The sequence below is a fragment of the Magnolia sinica genome, chromosome 8, assembly GCF_029962835.1.
Source record: "Magnolia sinica isolate HGM2019 chromosome 8, MsV1, whole genome shotgun sequence".
Lineage (NCBI taxonomy): Eukaryota > Viridiplantae > Streptophyta > Magnoliopsida > Magnoliales > Magnoliaceae > Magnolia > Magnolia sinica.
Window position 1 is genome coordinate 17,036,314 of NC_080580.1, and position 25,879 is coordinate 17,062,192.

The following is a 25,879-nucleotide window of genomic DNA, read 5'->3' on the forward strand; positions in this document are numbered from 1 at the left end:
TCTATGTGGGTGTGGGTGGGTGTGTGTTTGCGCGTGCACGCACGTCTGTCTGTGTGTGTAGCTATTATTTTTCGACATTAACATATTTTGCCTATAGTCTTGTGTGTGTGCGCACGTGCCTGTCTGTTTGTGCGTAACTATCGTTTTTTGACATTGACGTCTTTAACAACAGTCTTCGAGATAAAATGATGGGAGTCATGTGTCCAAAACGGATGAAATGTGTTCTATCCAGTCTTTTAAGAATTGACAATATTGGCCGATATATCCCACGATATATCTTGTATCCCACCTATGCGATACGAAACACACTAGTAGTGCAATATATCCCGCATGTTCAATCCTGTGAGCATTTTTTATCCTTTTTTTTCCCAGTAAATTATGTTACATTAGTGTCAAATTGTTACAAATCCATGAATTTTCATGTTTTGCATGAAAATTTATGGATTTGGTGCTTTGATTTCAAGATTTGGAGATGGGCCGAGTTGCGGAAAATTGAAAAAAACAAAAAAAAATCAAAACTTCCTAATTTCTTGCAAATCGATTGTGATCTTTGTTTTCAAACATAAAATCAAACATATAACCTAATCTAGCGATTTTTCTTTTTCTTTTGAATGTATTGCTTGTGTTTCCACACGTCTTCTAAATGTTTGAAATACCAGTATCGCGTTACATATCATATCCTTGGTATACAGATACGTATCGGTTATCGCACAGGATATATCGGCTGTATCGGGTAATTTATCGCACTTTTTGGGAAACATGGGGGAAATGGTTGAATTTTTCAATGAAACTTCAAGAATTGTTATTAAAATTTATTTTATTTATTTATTTATTTTTTTAAAAAGACCTTAATACAGACTTTTAAATCATAACATCTCAAAAAAGAAGCGCACATAATAGGTTTCTGATGCAGGGACATGTGATGACCTAACCCTAGATGCATGTATAATCGGGTTAAAGAATGTTCAAATAAATACACTAATTAACTAACCGTTTCCAACCAAAGGGATTAGGTAAATCTCAACACAAATATGAGGTTATTACGTCAGGATCATGCCTCTTAGCATAAGATCACGTAAACAGTAAAAAGGGAGGACCTAGGGATATGAGGATATCCCAGATCTACTATAAGTCAGTCCACGGTTAAGTTTGAATCTGATTCTATGACTAACCATCCCACTTTTCCGTTCAAACTAGAAATGGGATATCTAGATTGGAACGAAAGGTGTGAAGAATGAAGAGTTCAAGATGAAAAAGTACAAGTCTTTTTGTCATCAAAAGAAAAGAAAGAGGATGATTCTTACCTTTTCCTGCACCTCGAAGATCTATAAAGAAGGAAACCTGAAATCGGGGTGGAATCCTCAACACCCAGAGGCCAATCCTGAAACCTTAATCTCTTGAATAAAGATGAAGAAAAAATACAAATTTCTCACAACGTATATATAAGCTATGGAAAAAGTAAAAGTGCACTAAAGCCCCTGAAAACAAGAAAAATAACCAAAAAAAGACGAAAAAAATAAAGAAAGTGCAATAAAGCCCCTGAAACAAGAAAAAAGAACAAAAACACATAAAACTAAAACACCCGTGTGGTAGGGTGTGAAATCCGACCCATGAATCTATGGTCAAGGTGCGGTCATGTCGCTCTTGCACTCGTAACGCGTCAGAAAATGGGTTCAATGGAACCAACGTCCATCCACATCAACTCCTCCGCTCCGGTACTCTGTCGGCGACGCTTTCTCCTCTGGTACACTCTAAAGGGTGCACCACTGATGTCTGCATCAATTCTCCCCGGGTAGGAAGAATTCGCCACTAGCGAAAGCGAACTCCTGTATCTCTCGAGCAAATCGAGGTCGATGCGCTGCAGCTCTGCCTCTGTGATCCAAGAGTTATCTGTAATGGGCCTGTTCCTTCATTTGACTAGGAATTTCTGGAAACCCCTGGAGCGAGTGGAAAACACCTCGGAGTCTAAAATTTCCTCTATCTCGTCTCTTCTCGGTGCAGGTGAAAGAGAAGGTAAAATGGGTAAAGGAAGATCAGGCTGTGGCCAAGGTCCATATATAAGGGGGGTATGAGAAGAAACAGGGGAACTAGTGGATAGAGGTAATGGCTCGTGAAAGGGAACTAGATCCTCCACATTAAATGTGGAACTGATGCCCATGGTAGCAAGGATATCAACAACATAAGCATTAGACCCCAACCTTTTTACAATTTTACGTGGGCCTATGCTACAAGCATGAAGCTTCTTCACGGATCCAGGTGGAAACCGATCAGACCTAATACGAACCATGACGTCATCTCCAGGTTGAAATTTCCTAAATCTCCTGTGACTGTCAGCAGAAAGTTTATAATGTTCATTACTTGAATTAATCTTCCTCCTGATCTCACTATGCAATGCATGTATATGCTAGGCAAAGAACTCTCCTAACTCTGAAGGATGCTGTCGAGTAGCCATGGGGATCAAATCTATGGGGGCTTGGGTCTAAGACCTGAAACAATTTCAAATGGGCTCATTCCTGTGGACTTATTCGCTGAAGAATTATACGCGAACTCTGTTGTGGGAAGAACAGTGTCCCAGGTCCTGTAGTGGTCTCCAACCAGACATCGTAACAAATTCCCTAGGCTACAGTTCACTACCTTTATTTGACCATCTGACTGGGGATGATATGCTGAAGAAAATTGGAGCCTCGTACCCAAAAGATGTCATAGAGTCTTCCAAAAATAACTAGTGAACCTAGTATCTCTATCAGACACGATAGATCTAGGTACTCCATGGAGTCGCGCAACCTCCGGAAAGAATAACTTAGCAACGTGGGAGGCATCTGAGGTCTTATAACAGAGTAGGAAATGGGTCATCTTAGAAAATCGATCAACAACCACAAGTATGAAGTCGTGCTTAAGAATATTCTTGGGAAGCCCAAGCACGAAGTCCATACTGACATCTTGCCACAGGGCATGTGGAACTGGCAAAGGAATAAATAAACCTGTATTTTGCTTCCTCTGCTTCGCCAGTTGACATGTCCGACAAGGCCCTACAATCTTAGCCGCATCTCGTTAGAGATTAGGCCAATAGAAACGATCAGATACACGGGCAATTATTTTATCTCGACCAAAGTGACCTGCCATCCCTCCAACATGCAGCTCCCAAACAAGAAAATCGCGGAGGGATGTGTATGGGATACAGAGCTTGTCCCCTCTAAAAAGATATTCATCTGTAAGGACGAACTCCGCACTCCTCGAGGGCGTGTCACTAGACAATGACGCATAAATGATCCCAAAAATCAGGACAGTTTGAGTACTCACCCTTGAGATGCTCAAAGCCTGTAACTTCAATTCTCATGGAACGCAGTGTCATGATGCGATGGCTAAGCGCGTCTGCAACCTTATTATCTTTTCCGGCCTTATGCTTAAGCACAAACATGTACTCTTGAAGAAATTGTGCCCACTTGGCATGCCTAGGGCTCAACTTCTTCTGAAAGCTCAAATATTTCAAGGCCTCATGATCAAAGAACAGGACAAATTCTTGTGGTAATAAATAATGTCGTCAATGGCCCAATGATTGCACAACCGCATAGAACTCCTTGTCATAAGCGGAGTAGCGTTGTTTAACCTTGTTCAGCTTTTCACTGAAAAAGGCCACAGGATGTCCCTCTTGGCTTAACACTCCACCTATAACAATTCCTGACGCGTCATACGCTACCTCAAAGGCTTTCGTAAAGTCAGGTAGACGCATGACTGGCGCTTCTGTCATCTTCTTTATAATTTTTGATAAAGCCAGTGTCGCAGCTTTAGTCCATTGAAACTCTCCTTTTCGTATGCAATCTGTGATAGGAGCCATAATCGAGCTAAATCCACGGATGAACCGTCGATAGAACGTAGCTAAGCCGTGAAAACTCCGCACGTTGTGTATGGTACGCGGCTCAGGCCAATTGACAATGGCCTTGACTTTCTCAGGGTCTGCAGACATACCCTTTGATGATACAACGAACCCCAGGAAGATAACACGGGAGGTCAAGAAAGAATATTTCTTGAGGTTCGCGTAGAGCTTTTCTACGCGCAAGGCGTTACAGACCTACCTCAAGTGCTTGATGTAATGGTTAGGGGACGTACTATAGATGAGGATATCATCGAAGTACGCAACTAAAAGCTCGCCCATAAAGGGTTGCAGCACCTGGGTCATCACCCTCATAAACGTACTTGGGGCATTGGTTAACCCGGAGGGCATAATTAGCCACTCGTACAGCCCATCCTTCGTCTTGAAGACAGTTTTCCATTCATCTCCCGGGCGAACACGAATTTGGTGATAACAACTCTTGAGGTCAATTTTTGAAAAGATAGTAGAGGTGGCCATCATGTCAAGCATGTCATCAAGCCTCGGGATGGGAAACCGATACTTGATAGTGATCTTGTTTATGACTCTACTATCAACACACATGCGCCACATGCAGTCTTTCTTGGGTGTAAGAAGCGTGGGCACGGCGCACGGTCTCATACTCTCACAAATGAATCCCTTTTTAAGCAATTCGTCCACCTACCTCTTCAACTCGGCATGCTTAGTGTGGTTCATTCTGTAGTGAGGGAGGTTTGGTAGGGTCGCCCCTGGGACGAGATTTATTGCATGTTGAATGTCTCCCATCGGTGGAAGCTCATCTGGAAGGTCCATAGAAAAGACATCCCGAAACTCCTCTAGGACCAAACAAGCCTCCTGGGGTATCTCATAGCAACCTCAGGTGTACTCTCCCTAGCTAGCAGGCCGAACACCATAGTCCCCGCCTTTCTCTCTCAAACTCCTTAGCATCTATGATGTGGAGAGACTTCGACTGAGGCGCCCTTTGACTCTTAAGACCGCCTGGGGACGCAACATCTTTCGCTCCTGGTGACGATTTGGGAGGGAGCGGGCTCAAGACAAGCTTCTTTCCTTCATGCTTAAATACACAATTATTTGTACACCTAAATATTGTGACATCTTTGTCATAGAGCCATAGCCTTCCCAAGATGATATGACCAACGTCCATCGTGACCACATCACACCACAACTTGTCCTTGTATGGTCCAAACTCAATTGAAACAAGGCATTGCTGGTTCACAGGGAGGGATGTAGCACCCACCCAAGAAACTCTTTATGGGTTGGGGTGAGGGACTGGCTTCAACCCCGGGTGAGTCAAAGTAACTGGGGAAACTACATTCTCACAGCTCCCGCTATCTATGATAACTTTACAACCCCAGGCGAGTCAAAGTAACTAGAAAATGATGGTTCTGCGCCAATCTTCTCTATCTTTCATCTGCGTCAAGGCGCACCTCACCACTACAAGTGGGATAGTCTCCATAGTATCATCATCGGCATCACTAGCCGGGTCAAGGGAGGGGATAATGATCTCCTCATCATCCTGGTCACCATCAACTTTATCTGCCACTTCTTCTGTGGAGTGTTCGGATGCGCCCACCCTTATTTGAACACTCGACAGCGATGTGACCCATGCCACCACAGCCGTAGCACCGCCCTGGCATCACGGGCCTAGTACTTGGCCTAGCCATATTATTACTTCGATTTCTGTTGATTGGCAGGGTGATAGGTTGAGCTCTAGGTTGAATTCCAACCTGGGGTCTCACTCCCTGCGGAGCTACTCTAGGCATAGTAAGTCGAAAATCAATCCCCCTCACATTGGACTGGCACACAGTGCTCCAATTCCTGCACCACCTGATAAGCATGTTCCAGACTGGTAACCATGTGAAGCATGAACTCCTACTGAAGCTCAGGCCTGAGGCCCATATGGAAACGGGAGAAAACCACAGCAGGGTCCTCATCCACATCGCACCTCATCATATATTCATCGAACTTGGCAATATATTCCGTCACCGTCATGGATCCTTGGCGCAAAATATGTCATTGATCCAATAACCTCTGCCTGTAAGAAATGGGAACATACTTCTCTCACAACAACTCTTTTATCTCAATCCAAAAGAGAACTGGCCCCTCTCCAGATCGCTCACGGTGACACTCCACATTTCCCCAATATAGTTTTCCTTGGCCTACCAATTTCATCTTGGCTAACCCGACTTGTCGTGGGTCTGACAGATCTTGCCCCTCAAAGAAGTGGTCCATGTCTGGCAACCAGTCAAAAAAAAACTTTATGGTCCAATCTCCCATCAAAACTGGAGGCGTCAACCTTGATGCCCTTCATGACCCTAAAAAAAGGGTCTTCATGCTCATGATATCTCTAGGGGTGCTGACGACATACCCCATCATGGCCCTCCCAATGGGCAGGAAGAACAGGATGACGATTGTGTATGGGTGGTAATGGATATACCCCATCATGTCTGTTGTTAGGCCCACGGGCCTGGCCTGCGCCCAAACCATCCCTAGGCGAATTAGGGCCACAACTTGGGACTGATCAACAACCTCAGTGTCAGGGGTCACCTGGATTTCACCTACAGTGGCAGTTGGAATACCAGCTTCTAGACGCACAACTCTCCTCTAGACGCGTGAACCTACCATCTTGATGCGCAAACTGCTACGTGATATCATCCCTTAAGGTTCGAAACTGTTGATCCATTCTCTTGGTTAGGCCCTCCATAGCCTTCGCAAATTGATCGGAGTCCATGGTGTAATGGAGACCAAACCCACGACTAGTGCGCGTGGGCATACACTAGGAATGACGAGTGAATGGCCCTAGATATATGTGCGAGAAAGTGGTAAAAACGATGATACCAATGCAATACAACTACCCTATATGGCCTAGATCTATATGAGGACTCAACAAAACCTAGGAAAAAGGAATGACTAAACTCAACAAAATATGTCCCCTACCCAGAGCTAGTCACACGGGTTTTTTAAATTGGGCAAATGGTTTCTGTAAAAAAATTTCCCTACAAAGACGGATTGACAATAAACTGGCCTACGCTAAAATTGGGCTCTGATACCAAATTTGATGCAGGAACATGTGATGACCTAACCCTAGATGCATGTATAATCAGGTTAAAGAATGTTCAAATAAATACACCAATTAACTAACCGTTTTCAATCAAAGGGATTAGGTAAATCTCAACACAAAGATGAAGTTATTCCGTCCGGATCATACCCCTTAGCATAAGATCACGTAAACAGTAAAAAGGGAGGACCTAGGGATATGAGGATATCCCAGATCTACCATAAGTCAGCCCACAGTCAAGTTTGGATCTGATTCTACTGACTAACCATCCCACTTTTCCGTTCAAACTAGAAAGGATATCCAGATAGGAACGAAAGGTGTGAAGAATGAAGGGTTCGAGATAAAGAAAGTACAGGTCCTTTTGTCGTCAAAAGAAAATAAAGAGGATGATTCTTACCTTTTCCTGCACCTCAAAGATTTAGAAAGAAAGAAACCTGAAATCGGGATGGAATCCTCAACACCCAAGGATCAATCCTGAAACCCTAATCTCTTGAATAAAGAGGAAAAAATACGAATTTTTATTCATTCAATAATAATGAAAATAGGGTTTCTCACAACGTATATATAGACTATGGAAAAAGTAAATGTGCACTAAAGCCCCTGAAAATAAGAAAAATAACGAAAAAGACGAAAAAATAAAGAAAGTGCAATAAAGCCCCTGAAACAAGAAAAAAGAACAAAAATGCATAAAACTAAAACACCCGTGTAGTAAGGTGTGAAATCCGACCCATGATCTATGGTCAGGGTGTGGTCATGCCGCTCCTGCACTCATAACGCGTCAAAAAATGGGTCCAATGCACCTAACGTCCATCCACATCAACTCCTTTGCACCGGTAGTCTGTTGGCGATGCCTCCTCTGGTACACTCTAAAGGTACACCACTGATGTCCGCATTAGTTTCCTTTGCATAGGCTCCTAAGCTATGCGTTGTCTAACTAAACTAATGCAACTATATTCAAATTGAATGTATAACATTTAGAGTGTATGTGATGATCATTTCATCAAACACTTCTAAATACTTCAAAATTAGTCTCAATTGATGGCTGGTTGAAGGGAAATTTTGAGAAAAAAAATTAATATTTTAACCATTTTTTTATTAATTTTTAATTTAAAATGATTCTTATTTTTCGAAAATTGACAAGGACTTAAGAAATCAGTAAATCAGCCCTCCGCATTCTTGATTTCAAGTTTGGAGTGCAACATTGCAAGCAATTTGAGAGAAATTTGGGAAATTTTGAATTTTCCCCAAATCGGACCACCTACACTCAAATTTTGAAATTAGAGTGTATGTGATCATCATCTAATCAAATACTCCTAAATACTTCGAAAGTAGTTTCAATTAATAGCTAGTTGAAGGAAAATTTTGAAAAAAAAACATGGAGAACATGAAGAACCAATGGATATCAAAATCAAAGCTCAACTCCATGATTTTTCATGCAAAACATAAAGGACCAATAGATTTATAACCATTTGATACTGATTTAACATAATTTCAAAAAAAAAAAAAAAAAGGATTAGAAATTAAAAATGCTCAATGGATCAAACATGTGGGATATATTGGCACTACCTGTGTGTTCCGTATCGCATAGGTGGGATACAAGATATATCATGGGTTATATCAGCCGATATCATCGATATTTAAAACCTTGTCTTCTTACATTTATAAATTCTATTAATAGACTTCGAATATACTTGCATCAATTCAGTTAGACAGCGCATAGATTAGGACCTCATACAAAGAAAATCTATTATGTGCACTTTTTTTTTGTAATGTTTTGATTTATAAGTGTGTATTAATGTCTCTTTTAACAATCACTGAAGTTTCATTGAAAAAAATTGACCAATTTCCCAATGTTTCCCCATGTTTCCAACAACAGCGATACGTTACACGATACAATCGATATATCCCATGTGTGTATCCGTATCCCAAGGGTGTGATACGTAACGCAATACTGATATTTCAAACACTAATTCTATCTTCCTTACTCCCTTGACTTCTAACGCAAGATGCCGTGTATGGTTCCTTCTTCTTTAGCAAGGAAAAAAAAAGTGTCATGTGATTGGAAGGGATGGGAACGTTTTCTATGTTCCTTATTCCCTTGATTTCTACAGCAACATGCGATGTATGTCTCCTTAAAGGGGAAAAAAGTAGACAAAATGGCACAATATATTGTCCATGGCTGCAGTAGGTTGGAGGTTCCAACTCCCAAGACCCATTGTTTTAATGGCATGGGTGGGACCAATCAAAGAATGGATTTAGATTTTGCACTAGCAATTGACTCTAAAATATGGTGCAAAACAATTTGTTGGGTAAAATAGGCCTAGGTCTGGCATCACCATGCCCGAAGGAAAGTCCGGCCTAAAACAAGGGGCCGTTTGAGGCAAGAAACATGGGACTCCAAACTCCCTCATACCCATTTGATTTAGGTTTTCCGAGAGGGGCACCACTAGACAACAACTGGATGAGGTGTGCTGAAACCATTTGGTGTGCTGAAACAAGAAAAAAGTAACTTATGCAAAAAAAAATTGGCATAAAAAGAGAATCAGAACACCATGAGGGACTATATAGCTTATAACTGACTGAAAAACAGGAGGATGAGCTCAAATACCTACAAATAAACTTAAGAATAGACATCAAGTCTGTGCTTTTCTACTGAAAAACCTACCGCGCTTTCTTTTGTTGCAAACGTAACACAATGAGGATTTCCCATGCTGACACATGTCACGTTCCATGGAACATTGTCGACTACTAGTTCTGCTCCAATAACAGCCCCATTTTTATTTGCTGGTAGTTCGGTAGGTACATCTGATGGTTTAAGTACCGGTTGGCCCATATCAACTCTAACCTGCAAATGCAGAGATAAATAAGCAGCATTTAGACAGAATATACTCTGAAGAACCAAAAATGGTGTGACAGAAAAAGGGAATTGATATGCATACCAACCTTGATTGATAGTAGCAATTTTTTCTACTTTTTTATAATAGACAAGTCTATAGTACTGAATTAGCAAAAGCAGAAATAGAGGGTACCACTATTTATGCAAATAGTGGCTCCTGGAAAGGGGAAATTTTTTGATAAGATGCATATATCAATAAAAGGTAACACACTGATCATCTAATCTCCAATGGGAGGATGTTTCCAAAACCACCTTTAAGACTAAAACACTTCACTTGAGGTATTTGAAATTAGGAAAAAGGATACATGGGTGTCAAGAAAGATGCCATTATCATCATTATCTGAGCTGTATCCAACTGATTGGGGTCGGCTACACAAATCATGTTCGGTTATTCCACTCTATCAAGGACCAGCTTGAAACGTCAGATTGTCAGGATTCACAAGAAAAAGCTGCGTCCAAAGTTTTAAGGTCGACTATCAACCTGATGCAACCACCCTCCTATATCTCACTTGGGACCGGCAATGACGACACAAATCAAAAACTTCCTCAATTTTTAAAACTTTTCTGCAGTGAACCTGAACCGAGTTTCTGCCTCAATTTGGGCCATTGTTATGAATACTGACAAATTTCCAAGAAGAAAGATGCTCTAGCTGGACCTCTAGCTCCCTAGAGCAGATCCACCAGCTAATCCATGTCAATGAAACTCCAAGAATTTGTTCATGGTAATAGCAATGCAAGAACCATCAGCAGTTTAAGTTATCACAAATGCAACAAGTATCCCCTTGAACTACATATATATCCAGCAATAAATACAGACAATTTCCACATGTTGACATATTCTATGTCAAACGAAAAGGCACGGACTCTACAATGTTCTTTTTTTTCTCTCTTTTTCTTTTAGGGACTATGATGTCTTTTTGCTAGTGAAAATACCGAGGCTTTTACATTTCATGAAACAAGAGGATGACCTTGGAAGAAAGATAAAAAGCCCTCACAAGCTTGAAGCATGGCAATTAATGATAAGAACGAGAACTCTTGCTATTATCACACATGAAAATATTTGAGTCCATAATGATCCAACACGTTAAACAACTATTGTTCAGAAGCACTGTGAGTTCAATAGTCAAAAGGATGTATACCTTCCCATCACTTTGAATTTCAGGAACAATTAGACCAGCTCCAGTGTGAATGGTAAAACTGCAAGGTACAAAAACCACACTCGTTGAAATAACCCAACTCTCCTAGAATATAAAATAGACAAAGGAATTTAAACAAAAGACTAATGAAAAAGCCACCTGGGACTTGCTCAAGTCAACTTGAATTACCTACCAAATTTTCTTAGTCAACACTGATCTCTCCTCCTTTTGCATGAGGAAAAGACAGGCTGGTTGCTAGAGTTGGTCTTACGATGGATTAAGGCTACGAGCTATTATATGTATTGGCTTTTAGTAAAGAAAGGTAGCTTAAGAATCTCTCTTCCTCTTTCTCTTTTTTGTGTCTTTCTTTGCACCGTAGGTCTCTATCTGGTGGCAGAGAAGGTTTTATAGAGGATGTCATTGAAGCCACCATGTAACTTGTGGAGGTGCACATGGAGGATATGTGATACAACACAATTGATTTGGTCATGTCAAAATGCACATCAGAATCAGAAACTTCACGATCAGCATAGGTCAATCAAATAATTAATGCAGATGATGCTACACCTAGAGAAGAAAAGAAATAACTGCGATTGTTCAAGGCCTTGAACTTGGATATGTCAAGGTCTTGAGGAAGATCAGCTAGTTTGATGTGCATAGATCAGTCAAACAATTAATGCAGATCATGCTGCAACAAGAGAAGAAAAGAAATAACCGAGATTGTTCAAGGCCATGAATTTGAAGATGAGCCAATTTGACCCAAGCTTCGAAGTTCCAGCAAGGCAAAGACTTGTAGCAGCACCAGGAACTCCCTTCCCACAAACTCCTTGGAATATTGCTTTTTCTTTTCTTTCTTATTTTCTGAGAGGTTCTTGAAATATTTCTATTTGGGGCTGTCAATGGGGTAGGTCTTGGCCCAGATTTTGAACTGAAACTACTGTTCCTAATACCAGCAATATTATCAATAATGTTGCAGATATCCTCGATACCGCCAGGTCAGCAATGAGAAACTGCTGGCATTTTAAAATTTTCTAAAAATCATCGATATTTTGATAATATCAGCGATATTTGGGAATATTATCTATACCAATGATATTTTTAGAAGAATCCCTTATAAAAGCTCATTGGTATCAGCGACACCATCAATAATATCCCCAATACCAACAATAATACTCCCGATACCAAGAAACTAAAGCAATGGAAATGGGAAAATAAGAATATAATGAAAAGGAACTAATAGAACTCCACACCTGCACTGGAGATTTGTGATGGTGACAATAACATGATCGATGATGATATGGAATGCCCCCCGCCCACCCCCACCCCCCCAAAAGGGATTTTATAGAGGGCAAAGGCTTATAAACCAATTTACAATACTCCATTCTATCCAATGTGGGACTAAAGGTTTTCACAAAAAGACAAAACAATGCAAAGATGTTTTTCCTTTCTCTTTTCATCAGATCCCCACTTATTTCAAACAACATAAATTTGGGCAAAAAAAAAAGATAGTGTTGTTATTGTGTGGTGTCGGTGTTAGCGTTGGGATTCTCACAACCAATGCACGTTGCAAACATCCATCTGTCGGGGAGTTGTATCCTGGGAGATAGAGCCTAAACAACCTTCTGCATCAATTCAACACACCGAGGGGTGTGAATTATCTCAAAGATAGCGACCACGTATGCCCCTCGGCCTAGCCATTCCAAATCATCATCGATTGTGTTATTACCCTCATTACAGATCTCCAATGCAAGTGTGAAGTTCCATTAATTTTGTTTCATTATATTCGTATTTTCCCGTTTCCATTGCTTTAATTACAACAATTTTGAAATCTATGCCCCATGGCATTAGGAAATTCGAGTGAGAAGTCCATTCACCCTGAAGTTTTTTATGGCCTTGAGATATATGTGCCCCATGACATGGGGAAATTCAAGTGAGAAGTCTATTTGCCTTGAAGCTTTTTACAGCCAACACGTGGAAGCGAAAACTTATTCTTTTACCTTAACACCCTTAAAGTTGCATATGTCATCGATCAACCTCGGGCATCAGGTCTTCTTGAACCAGAGCTATCAGTGGTTCATAAAAAATGAGATGAAGCCGATTATTTATGCAAGAACTATATCTTAAGTGTCATGTCAAACCAATAGCATGACCTTTACTGCGACTATAGAACATCTGCTGAAATCTAGAAGGCGCTAGAAAAATAAGTACAAAACCGAAGAGGCGAGTGTGAAAAATATGTCGTGAGTCGATACCTTCTAGATAGTTAACGAGAAATTAGTGGTGCAATAGGCAAATGAGTTTAATCTCATAGCCCATGAGATTATGTCTGAGGGAATCAAGTTAGAAGAACTCTTCCAAGTGGTTGCCATTTTGAAAAATCACCACCTACTTAGAAAGATTTCAAAAACTCCCTTCAGCATAAAACCAAAGAGTTAATGATGGAACAACCAATTGTACATCTTCGAATCAAGGAAAAAGCGAGACTCCAAGATAAATTAAAAGACGAGAAAGATGATGCATCTAAGGTCTTGATGATTAATGAAAAACACAACCAGAACCAACAAAAAGGAAAACCCAAACCCAATAACCTAAAGCCAAACCAAAACAATTAGTTCCAAAAAAAAAAAAAAACCACAAACCCAAGGCTAAGAACCAGAAAAATAACGACTAGGATAAATCATCTTATTGCTATGCATGTGGGAAACCAGGTCACTTTGCAAGAGAGTGCTATAAACAAAAAAAGAAACCAACACCTACACCCCAAGTAAATTTGACCAAGGAACCTAATATCGTGGTTATGCTCACGTAAGTTAACATAGTTCGCATAGAATAGTGTATGGTTGGTGGATCGACACAAGTGCTAGCACACGTGTGTTATGATCGCACTTGATGGGCAATCCACATCAAATGTGGGACCCACATGATGGATGGTGGACATTGAAGGCGGGCCCACATGATGGTCGGTGGACATCAAAGGTGGGCCCACATGATGAATGACCCATATTGAAGGGGGGGCCCACAGAATGAATGGTCCCCATCAAGGTGGGCCCACATGATGGATGGAGTGTGCTTCACATGATGGATGGCCCACATCAAAGTGTTGCCCCTCATAATGGAGGGTCCACAATAAGTGGGCCCCACCTAATGGACGGTCCACATCCAAGGTCTCGCATGATGGATGACCCATATCCAAAGTTGATGATCCGCATAGAAGGTGCCCCCCATACGATGAATGGTGGATATCAAAAGTGGGCCCCACTTGATGGACAATCCACTTCGAAGGTAGGGCCCACACTATGGACACATCAAACACGGACTCCACATGATGGTGATGTGTAGTGGACATTGAAGGGCCCCACATAAAGGACAATCAGCATTGATGGTGGGCCCCACATGATGGATGACCTACAGTGGGCCCCTAATGATAAATGGTCCACATCCAAGACAGGCCTTGTATGATGGACGGCCCACTTTGAAGGTTTGGCTCACACAATGGATAGTCCACATCAAAGGTGGGCTCCATATGATGGTTGATCCACATCTAATGTACGACATAATGGATGACCCAAATGTCTTAAAATATGAAGATTGTAGTTATCCATCCTTTTGTCACTTGGGGCATGGTTCATCTATGGTGATGTCCACCAAAACAACCATTTGGAATGCTCTTATAATAGAGTTGTTGTAATCTTTAAAAATGACGTCAACTACCCCTAAAAAAAGTTCTTATTTGAAGGTTTTACCAAACGTGCTTATTTCAATAAGAGCTTTTTTGGACTTGAAAATGTGATTATACCAAACAAGCTTATTTAAAACAATAGCTAGAACAAAAGGAGCTTATTGGAGTAGCTCTTATTGAATTAGAGTAAAGATGCCAAACGAACACTAAGAGATCTATATTAAAAGAAGGGCTTGGGCATTCTTACTAGATTAGAGCTTTGAGATGCACAAGGTACTCCGCTTACACACACCACTACAAGACTAGATGACTAAAGCCCCTTCAAATAGATAGGAGTTACAACCCACTACCCCACATGTATTCAAACTAAACTCACAATACAATAAACATAAATTATGACATGATAAAAGGATAAGTTTGTACTATCAACACCCCTCTCGAACTCAACATGGTGAGGTTCAAGATCTTCAATTGCAACTTGTCTTCAAATTGAGATTTTGACGTGCATTGGATCTTCTCTTCAAACAGTAGGCCACCCAACCTTCACGACCATTGAGCCACCAAATTGCCATTCACATGCAAAATCCTCTCAAAGACACAAGTGCAATACTGCACAACAGATGAGTAAACTACACTGACAACAATTGAGAGGGGGACTACGCTCACAACTAGCATGGGACAAGGTTGAAACTCATGTATTTTGAGGATGATATAAATTGTGCATACAACATCAATCCATGGCCTAATCGGCCTCTCCTCCAACTTCAACATGCCCAAACGACATCATTTGGACAACAATCCACCACATAGATAAGAATCTCCAACGGCAATGGCAACCATGTTTACAACAATGACGGGCTTCTACCTATGGCAGTGACTTAACGACAGATCAGGATGAGAATGAAAGGTGCAAAGGCAAAAACATAGACGCTAAAGAGGCGGTCAATAACAGAAATATTTCCAATGGCCCCAAAAATTTATCAGCCGGATGAAGACGAAGAAGAAGAAAAAATTGAAAGATAAAATTAACAGGATCTAACCGATTGTAAAAACATGTTAAGCAAACTAAACGAAGAGAAAAACACACGAGATCTATTCTAATAAAAGGTTAGGGCACTCTTACTAAATTAGAGCTCCCAGGTACACAAGATGTGATGCAAACCCCAAAGGGGATGCAAATGGATCAAAGGAAGATAAACAAGGCCGTCGGCAATGTTTTAAATATCGACGATATCGGCCGATATATTCCATGATATATCTTGTATCCCACCTGTGCCATACGAAACACATGTAGTGAGATATATCTCACATGTTCGATCCGGTGAGCATTTTTTATTTTCGATCCTTTTTTCTGTAAATTATGTTAAATCAATGTCAAATTGTTACAAATCCATGAATTTTCATGTTTTGCATGAAAAATCATGGATTGGGAGCTTCGATTTTGAGATCTTGAGGAGAAGGACGAAGTTGCGAAAAATTGAAAAAATAAAAAATTTCCCAATTTCTCACAAATCGGTTGCAATCTTAGTGCCCAAACATAAAATCAAACATGTATGTGATGCAGAACTTGAAAATTAACTATGATATGCAAGATCTCAGGCTTTAGATCAAACTAATTCAGAAACATGCGCATAAAATTTCCACATCCCACACAAAAGTTCAAACATTCAAACAAGGGGAATCTGTGCGGGTCCAAGCCTACACATGCTAGGGCTGGATCAATAAAAATTATTAGCCAAACGATATTCAAAGGAAAGTAAAAATCATTCACACATGCACAATAATCAGTCCTTAATCCAAGGGATTCACCAATTTCAATTCAGAAAACCCTAAGATTAGAAAATGGGCAAATAAACTGAAAGTATTGCAATCTAGGGTTAGGGTTAGAGGAAAGAGGTATGAGAGGGGTAAAATAGGCGGGAAATCTGAACCTGGAAATAGTCCCCCGCATGCGGACAGCGAGCCAGGCCTGTCGCACGTGCGCAAGGGCCTGGCCAAACGCGGAAAGCGCCTACTTGGCTCTGTTCGGCCATGTTAGGGTTTCAAAAACCCTGAGTTGCGTGTCGATCGGATGCGCGGTTTGTACGTAGTGCTCCACCAAAGTTTCAGCCCTCCTGCAAGGCCAGATTCTGGAAACTGGCTGTAGAGAGAAGAACTGTTGCAAAAACTGACGGATTCGAAGCAAGGATGATTGTAGAAGGTCAGAAGTATGGATGAGAGAAGATGGGCGGATCGGGATAGATGTGGCTTCGCACCATGATAGTTAGCCCTTCGATAAAGGGAAGGCTTCGCACCCAATTAAATTTTCACAACTCAAGAACTCAGAGGAGTAGGAAAATGCATGAATTTTTATTAATCTTCAATCAATAAATTAAAAAAAAAACTACAAGGGGTGCCTATTTATAAGAAAACTCTATGCCCCCAAAACTCACGCTATGTGCGCAACCCATTACTTGGCGATAAAGTAAACTAAAATAAAACCTAATCAAAGAAATCTAAAGCGTTCATGATACTCTAAATAACATTAATAAAAAAAACTTAAAATATGAGATTAATCCGACTAGTGGGCCACGATCATGAGATCCCATGATAGGCTTTACTTGACTACCGGGCCCACTCCAACAAACCAAAACTCAGTCTTCTAGCTAGGAGGCCCTCCCTGGATATCGTCATCGATCCAAATCGATGGTGGGGCCCTCCTTGCGTACGTACGTAGGGGGCGGCATGCGTGTGCGTGCGTGTATGATGTCCCCATCAACTCTCCCCGGCTGCAAAGATTTCACCACTAGAGAAATAAAACTCCTGAACCGCTCCAAGATGTCAGGATCAAGTCTCTAAAGCTCCTCCTCAGTGAGTCACGTGCTGTCTGAAGCTGGGCGTGACTTCTAATTAACCAGGTACTTCTGAAACCCGCCGTCTGACATTGAAACTAACTGATGGTCCAAGATATCCTCTATTTCCTCTCTGGGTGTGTGAAGGTTAGGTATGGGAGGTAGAGACTGGAAAGATAAGTCGGGATGGGTAGGTATGGGAGGTAGAGGCTGAGAAAATGGGTCAAAAATGGTAGGTATGGGACGTAGTAGCTGGGAAGATGGGTCAGGACAGGTAGGTATGGGAGGTAGAGGCTGGGAAAATGGGTTGGGAAGGGTAGGTATGGAACGTAGAGGCTAGAAAGATGGGTCGGGAGAGGTAGGTATGGGACGTATTAGCTGAGAAGATGGGTCAGGACGGGTAGGTATGGGAGATAGAGGCTAGGAAAATGGATCGAGAAGAGTAGGTATGGGACATAGAGGCTGGAAAGATGAGTCGGGCGGGGGCCATGGATTAAGGGAAAGGTTTGGGGAATCAGGATGATTAGGTGACAGGCCGAACAATGTATCAGTGGTCCCCTGAAATGCAACTAGATCCTCCACATTGAATGTGGGACTAATTCTCATAGAAGGTGAAAGATCTACCTCATACGTGTTGAGACCGTTTCGTTTTATAATTTGGAATGGTCCAGCGCTACGCGCGTGTAATTTATGAACGACTCCCCGAGGATACCGCTCTGGCCTAATGTGAACCATCACAGTCTCTTACATTGAATTCCTTGAGACGTTTATGTTGGTCTGCAAAAAGCGAGTAATATTCATTATTAGTCATGATCTTCTGCCTGATTTCTTGATGCCATGAATGAATGTGATTCGCAAAAGACTCTGCAGACTCTGACGGCCTATGGGACAGTGACATAGGGACAAGATCAATAGGTTTCTTCGGTTTATAACCACTAGCGACTTCAAAAGGACTTAAACCTGTGGACCTATCGAAAAAACTATTAAACGCAAACTCGGCTATAGGTAGTACAGTGTCCCACGTCCTGGTGTGCTGTATATCCCTCATAAGGAGAAACTCATCTAGTAGATCATCAGGAAATATATCACGAAACTCATCCACTTCCGGAATGGCCTCAGTGGGTAACTCTACTTGATGTACCTCACGGGGTGGGTGCACGGGTGCGTGCCCATAACCGATTCCTTGGCCACCTCCATTCCTTGGTTTATCCTCCTGGCTACCTACCTGAGATTGGACATCTTCCCCAATGGTGGGGTTTGTCCCGGCAGAGGCATCTACTTGGGTAATGCGCACATCAAATTATTCAAAGCATTGATCTATATGTTGTTCCCAGCGCTTACCCAAAGACTCAAACTACTAGGTCAGCTTGTTTAATGACTCTTGCAATTGCTCTATATTTAGTATAGGGTGCAAACCAAAACCACGACCCGTACGTGTGAGCATACAACTGCTAACTCAACCTAAGGACCTTCTACTACGACTAAATGGGACTAAATGATCCTATGAGACTCTATATGAGGAAAACTACCGACGCTACCAAAATTCAGCAATGTAATTGTCAAAATATAAGAAAATTAAAATAAATAAATAAAATTTAAAAAAAAAACCTAGTTTCTAAAAAGAAAAAGGAAAGTTTCTAAAAACAAATTAGGAAAGTTTCTAAAAAAACAAATTAAGAAAGTTTCTGAAAAAAAACCTAGTTTCTAAAAACGAAAAAGGAAAGTTTCGAAAAAAAAAAAAATAGGAAAGTTTCTAAAAAAAAAAAAAAAACAACCTAGTTTCTAAAAATAGAAAATAAGTTAGTTTCTAAAAAAGAAAAAGGAAAGTAAACTAGTTTCTAAAAAAGAAAAAGGAAAGGAAATTAGTTTCTAAAAACAGATTAAGAAAGTTTCAAAAAAATTAGTTTCTAAAAACAAGAAAGGAAAGTTTCTAAACCTAGAAATAGAAAGCTAAGTTAATTTCTAAAATAATTCAAATAAGGGGATAACAGAAAATTTCAACAGCTTATGTCAGGGTTTATGGACCTCTAAACAGCCATATATGATGAGAATTGATGCGTAACGGACATAAAGTCATAAACAACTAAACCCTAAACATGTAATGCATTCCCCTATAAGAACCCTACGCTCTGATACCAAATTTGATGCAGGACATGAAAATTAACTATGATATGCAAGATCTCAGGCTTTAGATCAAACTAATTCAGAAACATGCACATAAAATTTTCACATCCCACACAAAAGTTCAAACATTCAAACAAGGGAAATCTATGAGGGTCTAGACCTACACATGCTAGTGCTGGATCAATAAAAATAATTAGCCAAACAATATTCAAAGGAAAGTGAAAATCATCCACACATGCACAGCAACTAGTCCCTAATCCAAGAGATTCACCAATTTCAATTCAGAAAACCCTAGGATTAGAAAATAGGTAAATAAACTGAAAGTATTGCAATCAAGGTTTAGGGTTAGATGAAAGAGGTATGAGAGGGGTAAAATAGGCAGGAAATCTAAACTTGGAAATAGTCCCCGCGTGCAAACAGCGAGCCAGGCCTGTCGCACGTGTACAAGGGCCTGGCCGCACGTGCGAGGGGGCACCAAACGGGGAAAGCTCCTCCTTGGCTCTGGTCGGCCATGGGAGGGCTTCAAAACCCCGAGTTGCGTGTCGATTGGATAAGCAGTTTGTGCGTGGTGCTTCGCCGAAGTTTCAACCCTGCTGCAGGGCCAGATTCTGGAAACTGACTATAGGGAGAAAAACTACTGCAAAAACTAACGAATTCGAAGCGAAGATGATTGTAGAAGGTGAGAAGTATGGATGAGAGAAGATAGGAGCGGATCGGGATAGATGTAGCTTCACACCACGGTAGTTAGCCCTTCGATAAAGGAATGGCTTCGCACCCAATTGGATTTCCACAACTCAAGAACTCAGAGGAGGAAAACGCAAGAATTTTTATTAATCTTCAATCAATAAAAAAAAAAAAAAACTACAAGGGGTGCCTATTTATAAGAAAACCCTATGCCCCAAAAATCGCGCCATGTGCGCAACCTATTACTTGGCGATGAAGTAAACCAAAATAAAACCTAATCAAAGAAATCTAAAGTGTCCATGATACTCTAAATAACATTAATAAGCAAAACCTAAAATATGAGATTAATCCGACTAGTGGGCCACGATCATGAGATCCCATGATGGGCTTTACTTGACTACCAGGCCCACTCTAACGAACCAAAACTGAGTCTTCTAGCTAGGAGGCCATCCCTGGATGTCGTCATTGATCCAGATAGACGGTGGGGGCCCTCCTCCTTGCGTACGTACGTAGGGGGCGGCGTACGTGTGCGTGCGCACCTGATGTCCCCATCAGTATGTAACCTAATTTAGTAATTCTTCTTTTGCTTTTGAATGTATTGCTTGTGTTTTCACATGTCATTTTACATTTATGAATTTACTTACATCAATTCAGTTAGACAACGCATAGATTAGGACCCCATACAAAGAAAACCTATTATGTGCACTTGTTTTTTGTAAATTGTAATGTTTTTATTTGTTAGTGTATATTGTCTTTTTTAACAATCACTGAAATTTCATTGAAAAATTCGACTGATGCAGGACAATTAACCACTTGCTCTAAAAGCTCGAACTGTTAGAGCATGGCGAATTAATCCCTTTATCTCATAGCCAAGGCCCCACATGGCCACATCTCATGGGTTAAGACCTCGGCCGAACCTCCTTCGTGGGCCCCAAATCACATGGGTACCGCCTCACATGGGCCGCCCACCCCGAGTGTGTCCCCGCATCCCACAGGCTATCCCACTCGAGCCCAGTGTGAAATGCGCGTTAATCACCCCCAGTGAGGAGTCTTAAACACATGACATCCCCCGTGGGCCCCGCCCACCCCGAGTGTGCCCCTGTATCCCACAGGCGACCCCACTCGAGCCCGGTGTGAAAATGCCCCTCCATTAATCACCTTCAGTGAGAAGTCTCAAACACGAGACCTCCCGCTCTAATACCAATTTGATGCGGGACAATTAACCACTTGCTCTAAAAGCTCGAACTGTTAGAGCATGGCGAATTAATCCCTTTATCTCATAGCCCATGCCCCACATCTCATGGGTTAGGACCTCAGTCGAACCCCCCTCGTGGGCCCCAAATCACATGGGTAACGCCTCACACGGGCCGCCCACCCCGAGTGTGTCCCCACATCCCACAGGCTACCCGACTCGAGCCCGGTGTGAAATGCACATTAATCACCCCCGGTGAGGAGTCTCGAACACGAGACCTCCCCCGTGGGCCCCGCCCACCCCGAGCGTGCCCCTGCATCCCACAAGCGACCCCACTCGAGCCCGGTGTGAAAATGCCCCTACATTATCGACCAATTTCCAATGTTTCCCCATGTTTCCAACAATAGCAATACATTACATGATATAACCGATATATCCCATGCGATAACCGATACGTATCCATATCCCAAGGGTGCGATATGTAGCGTGATACCGATATTTCGAACACTAGCTGTAGGGAAGAACCCTAACAATCCTCCAGCAAAATGCTAGAGATCACACAAACCCCCTCTCTAAAATCTTCTTCCTAGAGCACGTAAGGAAAAAGGAACCTAACTTTTATTTCTTCATGTAAAAAACTTCAAAACACATACAAAATGATCCCCTATGTAGGATTAACAAAGACAAAACCCTAACATAGGAGAAAAGATTAAAATAGCCCTAGAATATCATCACAACTCTATGGACCTTATGTAAATGGGTCATAAGTCACTCAGATGGTTTCAAAATTGTATAATCATGTGTTCGTTTGAAAGAACACTCAATAGCCTATAAAATGGGACCAATATCATGTCATTCTGTCATCATTTGATGCCTCAAAATTGGTCCACCAGAAAAGTGACAAAAAACTAAGGATAAGGATCTCATGACCAATAAACCCGTGTGTGTGTGTAAGTGACTGCACGGGCTTCCTGTGTAACCTCCCTCCCTCTCTGTGTGTGTGTGTGTGTGTGACTTCAGAGTACTAAAAGAAACTATGTACCCTCCTTCCCTCCGTGTGTGTGTGTGTGACTGCAAAGGCTTCCTGTGTACTAAAAGAAACTATGTAAACAACAAGATATATATACAAGTGATTCCAATCATGAAAAAATACATATAATAACACCTTTTCTTTCCATGCAAATTTTCAAGCTCTGCAATGAACCGAGCAAAGCAACGTACTCCGTTACCACACATCTGCATCCATAAAATGTGGACAAAGAAGTACTAAAATGCATCAGCATAATGTACAAACAACGTATACTTGAACAGGAAATAGAGATGCAAGTAGAATGGATATGAACATGTGAAGGCATTTCAATCACCAAAAACTACATTTGAAATCGCATTTTTTATATAAATAAATTACTTTATCTCAATAGGGCAAGCAATCACCAATGGAAATGTGTAAAAACACATGTTCAGACAGCCTTAAGTGTATCAAAAAAGGCACAATGTGCATAGTGTAATGACAATTTCACATCTTTCACTGATCCAACTCAGTTCCACCTACCCACAATCCTCAAAAGAACTACAGCTTAAAGTAAAGAAGCCCCAACATTTTCTATCTGCAAACTTTCTTAAATGTGTTGAGTTTAGAATATGAAGAATAAAGATGATATGTGCCACTATTGTCGGCGAAAGAAATTTTTGTATTAAAAAGAAGAAAAATAATCAAAATCAAATGGGGAAAGCTATCCCCAATTAAGTTTTTTTTTTAATCTCTGGCAAGGGTAGTGTGTTTAATTCCCTAATTCTGCTTTTACGTGTCCAAAAAAAAAAAAAAATCCCCAATGACAATGGATGGTCTCAATCTATCATTCCATGCTAAAGAATCAACCTCCAAGTTCCCTTTCCAAGAATCAGATTGCACTAGTCGGTTGGGCAGACCACAACCATGCTACATCATTCTCTTCTAACCCTAAGTTTTTCTGTATATGTTTGGCCTCTTTGATGTTCAAACAGCCATATCTATTTGGCCAGTGGCCACAGCGTCAATTTGGTAGTTATTGCCTGATGAGTAGCTTGAATCTCGCACACAAGTGCCACATTGTCACATGTGAGCCATGACCCATGAGTCCCTTGGAATGTGCAATCTCGTTTGTTCACTGAGAATATAGGTATCAAAATGGCATTGATCATATTCACTACACAAAACATTACAATTGCAAAGGAATTGTGACCATGGTATTCAAAACAGGGGCCGCTATGTAACGGTAATGGTGGGACCCATTACATGATACAGGGTGGTATGCCCATTCGCCGGGGGGGGGGGCTGCTGCTGATACAGTTTCTTACTTTAAAAATTAAATAATTAAATAAATAAAGTTTGAATGTTACAAGCCATAGCAGACATATCATAACAGCCACAAGGCCCGCAACACCATTATTGAATACCTTAATTGTGACCCAATTATCAAAATGGGCGTATGAACCAAAGTTTAACCATTGGGCTCCACATTTCCACCTCATACTCCAAATGCTAAGCAAATGTGCTTAATCCAACACACATAAGCAACTACATCAGTCCACTTCTTTCACATAAATAACTAAATTCAAAGCCCATTTCAGTTTATACCCTAGTAAATAAACAAATAATTCCCATTTTCAGATAACCAATTACCTCAGGCTCGCTACCATCCGAGTTGAAAATCCTCATAGAGTAATCAGTGTCATTGACTCCAGGCATTGCGAAAATCACACCATCGGCACCCACTCCGAAATTCCGATCACATAGCTTCACCGCCTGCTCCGGCGTCACCCTAGGCTCCAACGAATCACGATTATCAACCTACAAGAAGCAGGCCCCACAAAAATGAGAGACTAAACAAGTAAGCCAAATCAAACAGACTGGAAAAGAAGACACTACGGTTCAGTGATCCAGACCGTTCACCCCGTGGGCCCAAACAGGAATGTATCACAGTCCAAAAACCAAACAATCATAACCGTCCAACCAATGGATTTTCCACACGTTGGGTGCAACTAGCTCCCTTCAATTTAGTCCTATTCTTCCCAATTGACGAATTCCTACCGCTTCGACCACCTGATGGGTGAGATTTCCGAGCTGTACCCTATCCATAGTTCGAATAACCGGACAGACGGTTTGGATTAACATGAACATGGACACATATACCAGATTATGGAGGGCATGGACCATTTTTTTCTATCCAACTCGATGTATAGAAAACAGCAGCAAGACAACGAAAGGGAGCGTTTCTTTCATACCAAGATGAAATCGTTTCCAAGGCCGTGGTATTTGACGAAATGGAGAAAGCCGCTTTCCTTTCGATCTAAGAACGATTCTTCTGAGATCTTCTGAGGGGCTTCGATGCTCATGGAAGAGGAGATTCGAGGGACATGATTTCGAAGGAGTAGAGGGACAAATCTGGGAATATTGAGTTTGAGAGGAGATTTGAAGGAAATGAGAGAGCGATGAGAAGAAGAGGAGATGGAGAAGGAAAGAGAGGCGGCCATGGCTGGAAACTGAAGAGAGGAGAGGCGTCTTTGAACTGCTGCGCGGTGGAGCTGGCCAGGTTTATTGAGAAATTTACGACTGTGGACCCCACCTTTTATCCAGCGGTTTTATGAAGCAATACAAACTTAGAATACGCACTTGGACCTCCTCGCACGGAGTCGGAATTTCAGGACGAAAATACCCCTCCTTTTGACGGAAACGGATTCGGTACTCCCCCTGCCACCAGCTAATGGCGGACGGTCGGTGGTCTGTGGACCCCACCATGATGTATACTTTTCATCCATGCCGTCCATATATTTTTCCAGATCATTTTATGGAATGACATCAAAATTAGGCATATCCAAATCTCAACTGTACCACATTACAGGAAACAATTTTGAATGAGCGTCAACCATTAGAAACTCAGGTGGAGCCCACTGTGATGTTTGTGAGAAATCCTCCCCATCTAAGTTCATTCATAGGGTCACAAAGACCTGGATGAATAGGAAAAACAAATTTCATAATGATCCAAAACTTGTGTAACCCCTAAAAGGGTTGCAATGGTAGACGTTCAATTCCCCACTGCCTTTTCCAGTGTGGTCCACTTGATAGCTAGATCTATCTTATTTTTCACCTCAAGCCTTAATTGGAGTTCACCAAATAGATGGACGGTTTGGATATAACACATACCTCATAATGGGACTCAAAAAAATCGGTGGGGATTACAACAGGGAAAAAGAAGGAAAAAAAAAAAAAAGGGAAGCCAGCGAGTTGGGGTCGACCGAGTTGGGACCCGGTTGACCGGGTCAAAGCTGGGTCTATCGCTACGGATTATAACCGTAGCCAAAACTGTAGTGCTATGCACTTTTTTCTTTTTTTTCTTTTTTCTTTTTTCTTTTTATTTTTTACATGGAGAAC

At 41.4% G+C, this 25,879-nt stretch overlaps 1 protein-coding gene across 1 annotated transcript in view; it reads right to left on the reverse strand.

The window, feature by feature from the left end:
- The window catches only part of LOC131253004 (diaminopimelate epimerase, chloroplastic), a 37,072-nt gene extending 12,030 nt beyond the window's left edge, over positions 1–25,042 (reverse strand). The window contains exons 1-5 of the mRNA XM_058253821.1: positions 24,733–25,042; positions 24,131–24,298; positions 22,634–22,704; positions 10,962–11,019; positions 9,592–9,771 (exon numbers count right to left, since the gene is read on the reverse strand). Of these exons, the coding sequence (XP_058109804.1) occupies positions 9,592–9,771; positions 10,962–11,019; positions 22,634–22,704; positions 24,131–24,298; positions 24,733–24,981 (726 nt within the window). The 5' untranslated portion in view covers positions 24,982–25,042. The remainder of the gene's footprint in view (positions 1–9,591; positions 9,772–10,961; positions 11,020–22,633; positions 22,705–24,130; positions 24,299–24,732) is intronic.
- Positions 25,043–25,879: the final 837 nt, after the last annotated feature.